Source organism: Monoraphidium neglectum (genome assembly GCF_000611645.1).
Source record: "Monoraphidium neglectum strain SAG 48.87 unplaced genomic scaffold scaffold01951, whole genome shotgun sequence".
Classification (NCBI taxonomy): Eukaryota; Viridiplantae; Chlorophyta; class Chlorophyceae; order Sphaeropleales; family Selenastraceae; genus Monoraphidium; species Monoraphidium neglectum.
The window spans coordinates 1-8,299 of NW_014011677.1; the positions used below are offsets into that span (position 1 = coordinate 1).

The 8,299-nt window shown below is 73.4% G+C and overlaps 2 protein-coding genes across 2 annotated transcripts; one reads left to right on the plus strand and one right to left on the minus strand.

The window, feature by feature from the left end:
* Positions 1-52: 52 nt before the first annotated feature.
* On the minus strand, positions 53-742 carry MNEG_9477 (hypothetical protein; the record flags this gene model as incomplete). Its single annotated transcript, XM_014042049.1, has 1 exon — positions 53-742. A coding segment is annotated over one exon (690 nt), but the record flags the coding sequence as incomplete, so codon positions are not given.
* A 1,607-nt stretch (positions 743-2,349) lies between these two features.
* Positions 2,350-6,952, plus strand: MNEG_9478 (hypothetical protein; the record flags this gene model as incomplete). Its single annotated transcript, XM_014042050.1, has 6 exons — positions 2,350-2,373; positions 2,980-4,551; positions 4,804-5,310; positions 5,605-6,099; positions 6,413-6,817; positions 6,944-6,952. The coding sequence occupies 6 exons, from the start codon at positions 2,350-2,352 to the stop codon at positions 6,950-6,952; spliced, it is 3,012 nt and encodes a 1,003-aa protein (XP_013897504.1).
* Between the last annotated feature and the right edge of the window lie 1,347 nt (positions 6,953-8,299).

Here is an 8,299-nt window from a genome sequence, read left to right on the forward strand (position 1 = left end):
CCGCGGCCGCGGCGGCGCCCAGGCCGGCCAGCGCGGTGCTCGCGGGCGCCACGGCGCCGGAGCTGCCGCCCGCGCCGACGCCTGCGAGCCCGGCTGAGCCGAGGCCAGCGGCACCAAGCCCTGCGCCAAGGCCGGCCATGCCCATGCCCTGCAGGCCCGCGAGCCCGCCCATCCCAGGGAACCCGGCCAGCCCCGCCATGCCGCCCGCGCCGCCGCCAAAGCCGGCGAGCCCGGCAAGCCCTGCCATGCCGCCCGCGCCGGCGCCGCCGCCGCCGCCGAGGCCCCCGGCGAGGCCGCCGGCGCCGGCGAAGCCCTCGAGGCCGGCGCCAAGCGAGTTCATCAGGTTGCGCGCGAGCGCGGGGTTGGTCTGCTGCATCGACTGCTGCATGCCCTGGGACATGGCCTGCTGCATGTTGAGCTGCGCGGCGTTCATGCCGGCTAGGCCCATCTGGTTCAGGCCGGCCATGCCGTAGCCGCCCGCGCCGAGGCCAGCCATGCCCGCGCCGCCCATGCCGGCCAGGCCCGCCATCCCGCCGGCGCCGAGCCCGGCCATGCCGCCGGCGCCCATGCCCCCGAGGCCGGCGAGGGGGTCGCCCATGCCGCCCATGCCGCCGATGCCGGCGCCGATGCCACCTGGCAGGCCGCCCGGCAGGCCAGCGCCGGGCATGCCTCCGCCCTGGAGCTGCACCAGGTAATTGTCGAGCACATTGTCCAGGTCCAGGTCGTCACCCTGCATCTGCATCACGACTGGCCTGCGGACGGGCGCGAGCGCGATCGCAGCGGCATGCGTGGTGCGACACCGGTGCGCGCCCCACTGGTGCACCGCCACACCAGCTCGCGCCGCCGCTGTCGTGCGTGCGCCCCAGGGCTCCTTCCAAGCTCCACAACGCAGCGGAGTAGCACGGTCGCATGAGTGCCACGCGAACGGCCCTCGAGCACACCAAGGCGAGCTGGGCGCTCGCTCTCGTCGTCGAGCGCGGCCTCTGCTTTGCCACCCCGTGCACCACGCACCACCTACCTGATTTCACTGATACAAGAAAATGAGCCCCCCGGGCGGGGCTCCCCACCCAGCAATGATGCCGGTGAGAAGAGTGAAGCCCGTGCGTGCTGTGTGCGCTAGCGGCCAGCGCTGCGTTTTAGGACCTTTTACTAACTCAGAGCAGCCTATGATGCCTTTCGATACAATGACAGAGCTCGTGGAGCCCGAAGGGCGCCAAATCGTCCAGCTGACTTTGCTGGTGACAATGGGGAATCACGGCCGCATCACATAACATGTCAAATTCACAATGGATGCCATGGAGGCCCGAACGACCGATCTGTCGGCCATGATCTCGACCTTTCATCAACCAACCGTGCAACGGCCACAGGGCGCCGGAGCCAGCAATCTGAGCCTGTCTGAGGCGTCCTTGAACATGAAGCACTGGTCGGACGGCTTGTTAGAAGGCGGCCCGCGCTTGAACGCGGAGGTGGGACACAAGGCCGGGCATCCCGCCTCTTTCCCACCGCCCACTGCCGCCCTCCTGCGAATCATAGACGAGCTCGAGGGTGCCGGGACGGACGGCGATGCAGGAACCATGACTAGGCTGTCCATTGCATCTCCAGAGGGCAGGCGGCTGGCAGTGGTGCTTGCCAACGCCGCCGCTGGGGCCGCGGCCACGGCCGCCTCGAGCGCGGAGGCCATCGCCCGCGTGGGCGTTGATGTTGGTGGAGGTGCAGGCGCGGCGGCGAGCGTGATCAGTCACAAGGGTGAAACGGCCGAAGACATTGATTCCATAACGTCACATATCTTCTGGGCAGCAACGATCCTGCAGAAGCTCTCCGGCTGGCAAGCTGCTTGCGCAGCGCCCGTGGCAGGCGCGCCACCCGGATGGCTGACCGCTGCGGGGCCCGCGCTCGAGCACCTGTCAGCCGCGGTGGGACGCTGCTGCCCACCCGGGCCCGGGGTGCCGCTGCTCCAGCGCCCCTCAGAGCAGCTTGCGGCGGACAGGGTGCGCGCGCCGCCCGACTGGAAAGCCCCTGCCGCTCGCACCCCTCGACATGCGCGGCCTTTGCATGGCGCAGGGCGCATGCATGCATGAGGTCACCTCGCAAAGCATCAAGGAGACCGCGTGCCCATGCATGCAGCATGGCCACGTCCTGCATGAGATGGTGCTGGACGTAAGCGCATGGCAGGGAACCCAAAAAGGAGCACGCGCTGAGCATGCCGCCATGCACCCCCACAGCACCAGCCAGCGGCCCGGTTTTGCATGTGTCCACGCCGTGAACGCCAGCCCCCCACGCCCGCCTGCGCGCAGCTGCTGATGTCAGCGACGCTGGCGCTGCAGGCAGCGGCATCAGGGGTCCGCAGCAATGACTGCGACAGCGGCATATCAGGTGTGCTGGCGGCTCCGCAGAGCACCACCCACCAAACTTGAGGGCCCGCAGCACCCATCTACCGCCTTTGAGGGTCGTGCGAATGCAAGAGTGTTTGAGCTGAGGCCGTTCATGGCTGGGCGCCAATATTGACTGCCACTGGCCACCCATTTACCATCCAACCCCCACCTATCATGCACTGCCCCATTGCCCCGCACGCGCCCAGCTGCACTCGCACAGCACGTGGCTTTCGCTGTCGGCCAGGCCGCCGCCGGGCGGGCCGCGCCAGACGCGCTTTACAATGAGGTCACTTCCCTACTGCTCGCGCCTCCCGCGACCGCCGCCGCCGGCTTCCGTGGCCGGCAGGACACTCTGGAAAGCCAGCTCAGCTCCGCGCTGAGCCAGCTGCTGCACCCAGCAGCGGCGGCGGCGGCACCACCCCCGCCGCCGCCCGCGCCCCAACCTGTGCCAGGGGGGGCAGGCGGCTCGCAGGGGCCTCCAACAGTTGCTGCCTGTTTTGGGGAGCTGGGCGCCAAGGCGGTCAGCCTGATAGCATTGGGGGTCGCCAGGGATTTGGAGCAGCGGCCCGGCCGGGGGACGGGGGCCGCAGCGGCTGCCGCGGCGCAGCGTGAGGCGGCCGCCACCGTGGGCCTGCGTCTGCTGACGGGCGCCGCACGCGCGAGGCCGGCGGTCGTGGGCGCGCTGCTGTCGGCGCTGCACGCGCCCCTGCTGCTGCACCCCAAGGCGGCGGTGCGCAAGGCGCTGCTCGAGCTCGCGGCGGGGGCCACAGCCGAGCCTGAGGGCGGCGTGGCGGCCGGCGGCGCGGCGACCGGCGGCGCGTTCCAGGCCGGCGCGGCGCTGCTGGCGTGCTTGGCGGGCGACAGGGACGCCACTGTGCGCGCCAAGGCGCTCGCGCTGCTGGCCGCGGCGGCGCCAACCCTAGTCCGTGGCTTAGCGGCGCCCTATGACGGCAGTGACGGCGTCGGCGCTGGGAGCGGCGTGAGCGCGGCAGTCAGGTGTGCCGCTGTTGAGCGCCTGATGGATAGCAGCAAAACAGTGCGCCGCGGCGCGCTCCAGCTGCTTTCAGCGCTTGTGGTCGAAGCCAAAGCCTCTGGAGCCGCGCCGGCTGCGCCGCAGGCCGCCGCCGAGGCGCGCGGCGGCGAGGTGGCCGAGGCTGCGGGCGCCGCAGCAGGGGGCGTGAGCGCGCTGCTCGCGGCGGCGATCGGGCCGCTGCTGGCGCTGGCCGACACGCCGCCCGCCTCGCCGGCGCACGACGAGGCCTGCCAGGCAGCTGCTGTGCAGCTGCTGCAGGAGCTCCCAGGGCAACTCGGCATGAGCGCGGTGCTGCGGCTCGTCGTGTCGTGCGGGAGCGGCACTGCCGCGCTCGTCTTGCTTGACGGGCTGCTGACGCCCCAAGCAGGGCCAGCCCGCAACAGCACCAGAGGCCACGCCCGCAGCAACGGCGGCGGCGGCGCGGGTCGTGGTGAGGGGTTGGCGTACTCTGAGTGGGAGCACGAGCTGGCGCGCATGCGGCCAGAGGATGCGCTGCTTCTGCGGGACCTGTGTGCCCAGCTGGCGGCGGGAGAGGGCCACGGCGGCCAGGCCGGCCACGCCGCCGGCGCGCGAGCCGCGCTGGAGCGGCTCCGACGGCACGGCTACGCGGCCGTGTCGGCCGCCCTGGGCGGCCTGTCCGGGGCCAGTATCGACGTCGGCGGCGGGCCCGCGGCGGCGCCGCCGGCCGTCGGTCGAGGCCCGGCCGCGGGCGCCGTGAGGCGCCTGGCTGCGGCGGCGCGCGTGATTGCGGTCTCTGGAGGCCTTGGCGGCGAGGAGGCAGCGGCGGGCGACGCGCTTGGGGAGGCAGCGATACTTGGGGACGTGCTCGAGGCTCTGCTGCCCCCGCGCCAGCTGGCCAGCGCAGGGGCGAAGGCAGCAGCGGCGGCGGCGGTTGGCAGGGCGAGCGCTGCGGAGGCGGCCTCGACGGGCGCGATGGCCGCGGCCGGCGGGGCGAGCGAGGCCGAGCTCCAAGAAGGGGGCGGCCTGGCATGCGAAGACGGCATATATTGGGCCCTGCAGGCCGCGGCCGTCGCGGCGGAGGGGCCGCCGCGGCCGGGGCTCGCGCCAGTGCTGCGCTGGCCGCTGCTCGCGCACCTTGACGCGCTGCTGGGCTGCCCCCTCAGCTGCGTGGACCTTGGAATGCAGGTGGGGGCCCCGCCCGGGTCGCTCAGGGCGCCCTGCGCCGGCGCGAAGGCCTGCAGTGGGTGGTTAGCTGTCTCGCGTGCGGTCAAGCCTGGTGTGGGTCTTTGTTGGTCGAGAGAGGGACCTGCCACCTGTCAACAATTGCTGTTGTCCGGCTTGTGATAGCATCTACTCAGTGCCAACCGCCCCCTGCGTTGCCTGCAAATCTCCCCAACCCAGGTGCTCTGCAGCTGCTGCCCCTCCCCGCGTCTGCAGGCGCTGCTTGCTTCTCTGGAGGCTGCAGCCCTGGCGCCCTGGTCGCCTGCACCAGACGAGTCTACTGTGAGCAACGGCGCGGAGGCTGCCCCCCATGAGCCACCGCTGCGGCTGCGGCAGCTGCAGCCTCACCACCAGCAGCACCAGCACCAGCAGCAGCAGCAGCCGCGGGCCCTCGCAGCATACCTCATCCTCCTCCGCCACCTCAGCGCCCGCTACTCGCACGCGGCTGCAGCCTTCAAGGCCCAGCTCGCCGCGGGCCGCACCGCGGCCGTGGCCGCTGGCCAAATCGCCGCCGCAGCCGGTGGCCCTGCGCAGCACCCCCAGGACGACGCCGCGGCGGGCGGCGGCTGCGGCTACCTGGAAGCCGAGGCGCAGCTGCGTGCTGACGAGGATGCGGCGGCTCTCTACCTGGACTCTCTGCTGGAGGACGGCACCGCACCTGCGTCGCGCCTGCCGCTGCTGGCTGCGGTTGCTGGGGATGAGGGGGCGCCGGACTATGCGCGGGTGAGGCAGCGGCCTGGCCGGGCTGACCGGGGATCAGGCGGGGATGGCCGGGGCCGAGAGATGGGGTTGGACGGGAGGGGAGGGGGAGGTCTCGAGCGTCAGGACGAGCCCCTGTGGGGGGTGCCTGAGGCCCCGGTCGCGCCGCCAGCAGAAAGCGCCGCGCTGCGTGCGCCGCACGCATCGCTTTGCGTGCGTCATGCCCGCACGCGAGCGGTCGCCAGCTGCAGTTCCCCCAAATTCCTCCCAACGCCGCCGTGGCCTGCCCCCGCCGCCCACGCTGGCTGCTCCCGGCAGGTGCTCTCGCTACAGGCGCTGCAAGATTTCCTGCTCCTGTCAGACCGCCTCGCCGACGACCTGGCGCCCACAGCCCTCGCTCCCCTGCTCGCTGCGCCGCCGGGCAGCAGCAGCGCCGGGGCCGCGCCGGCCGCGCTGCTGCTGCAGGCCGCGCGGGGCGCGGGCGCGCTCGTGGCGCGGCGGCCGAGGGCGGCGCCGGCGGCGCTGGCGGCGCTCGAGCGGGCGATCCTGTCGCAGCTGGAGCGGCGGCGCGGTGGCGGTGGCGGCGGCGGCGGCGCTGGCGCGCGCGCGGGCGCGCCCAACGAGGGAGCGTCCCCTCCGGCAGAGTGCGGCGCCGGCGGCGCGGCCGGAACGGCCGCGCGCCCGGACGAGCCTCCGTCCCTGGCTGCGGCCGCGGCGGCGGCCTACGCGGGGGCGGTCGCCGGCGACAGCCTGGTGATGTCATCCTCGTCATACGCGGCCATCTCTGCCTGTCTCATGGCTGAGGATGAGCAGGTTTGGGGGGCTCGAGGACCGGGGGACGGAGCGCGGCGTTGAGGCACGACCGGAAGCCTTGGACGGCGTCGAGGGCTGAGGATCCCCCATCTCGAGATGACCTGATTTGATGGGCCCCGCAGCGCAGCTAGGCCGGCATGCGCCCCGCCGAGCGGCGCATATGGCGTCGAAGCTCGGCGCGGCCCGCCGGCGGCCTGGCGGTCGGTGCACCGCACGGCGGTGGCTTGCGTGACCCATGCATTACCAATGCCAGCACCTCTGCCGCCAGGCCGGCCCCCGCCCCTCATGGCCTCCCCCCTCTTCTTGAATCCAGGTGGCCCTGATCGCCGCCGCCCTGTCCCGCGACCTGCTGCGCACGGCGCCCCCCCACCAGCGCCGCAAGCTGCTGCTCGGCCTGCTGGCCCACGCCCCCGCCAGCGCCGGCGCGGCGCTCGCGCGCGGGCCCGTGGCCGCGCTGCTGCGGGACGCGCCCGGCGGCGGCGGAGAGGAGTTGGCGCTCGCGCTGGTGCAGGCGCTCGCCGGCGCGACGGCGGCCTGCGGGGGTGCGCCGGCGGGCGGCGACGAGGGGGCGGAGGATCCAGAGGGTGCGGGTGGGGGCGGGGGCGGCGCCTCGGGGCGAGCAGCATGTCGCGCGCAGCTGGCGGAGGCGGCCGCGGCGATGCTCGAGCATGTGGCGCCGGGGCCGAGGTCCCTGGGCGCCCTCCTGGCCCACCTGCAGGTGCGTGCGGCACACCTGCAGTGCGCGTCGTGCTGCTGCCGGTTTGCTACGTTGGATCGCTGCTGTCCATCCAATGTGCCGGCAGAAAAGAAAGTGTTCAGTTGCAACCGTGACCGGCGGTTGCAGTGGTCCTGAGGCGGGCAGTGCGGCACGACAGCACCAGCAGCGCGCATGCACGTATGATTTGGTTTCACACTCGCTTGCATCTGAAGGGGGGACCGTCCTGACTCCTAAACGGACCTCTATCGCCCGAAAATCTTCCCAGGCGCACCCAGAGCTTGCCAACACCCTCAGCCCAGATGCGGTGTCCAGCCTACGCGCCTTCGCCGCCCGCTCGCGCCCCCCAACGCGCGGCGGCGGCGGCGGCGCCGCGGCGGCCGCGAGGGGGCCGGCACAGGGCTGCGAGCAGGCGCGCGAGCGGCTGCTGCAGCTGCTGCAGGCTGCCGGGCCAAGCGCCCGCGGCGGCAAACGCAAGCGCGCCGCCGCGTGCGGCAGGGCGGGGCGGGGCGAGGGGACGGCCAAAGAGGCGCAGGGGGCGGTCGAGGAGGGCGAGTCGGTGGCGGCGTACGAGCGCGCATTGGCGCAGTACAGAGAGCGCGCGGCGGCGTCTGGCGCGGCCGCGCCGGCTCCCGCAACGGCCGCGGCGGCGGGCCGCGCCAGGGCCGGAGAGGCGCAGGCGAATCCGCCCTCCGAGGCAGAGCGGCCTCTTGCGCCCGGGGCAGGCAGGGCAGGCAGGCAGAGGGCGGCGGCGGAGGCTGCGCCGCGGGCGCCAGGGGTAGGGCAGGGCAGGCTGAACGCCCGTGCGCGGGGAACAAGGGGGCGCGTGAGCGCAGCAGAGGGCGCGGCCGACTCTGACGTCAGCAGCGGCGGCGACGGCGGCGGCCGAGAGGAGCGCGTGCGCCCCCCGCGCCGCGCTGCCGGCCGGCGGGCGCCGCGCTAGCACCCGCGGATGGAGGGCGGGTGGCTCCGTTCCGCCGCGCGCGGGGCCCCGCTGGGCTGCGCCGGCATTGCACGCCGCCGCTGCGTGCTGGTCGCTGCCGGTGTGGCGGTCGCGCTGAGTGGAAGGCCCAAGCCAAGGCGCAGCACGGCAGCACCGCGAATCAGACGCCTCGACTGGGCCCGCTTTAGAACACTGCTTCCCCGGGAAGCCAGGGCCTGGCTCTGCCCTCTGAGTGTTTGTCAGTGCGATGATATAAATTCTTACCCTACAGCACAGGGCGGGGGAGCCAACGCGCGATCGGGCAACCACAACCAACCCCCCTCCACGAGCGGGTGCCCCTGAGAAAGCCCAGGGCGCGCATGCAGCACGCCCAGCGGGCCGGCGCGCGCCGCCGCGTGGCTGCGCCCTGTCAGCCGGGTGTTGGCGAGGAGCGACGCGTCCCAGCGAGCAGCTAGAAGGGTAGGCGCGCCGGGGGCGGAAGATGAGGATGCGCTGGCCTTGGGCGGCCACCCGTTCTGGGGGCGTGCGGGGTCAGCAGGCCC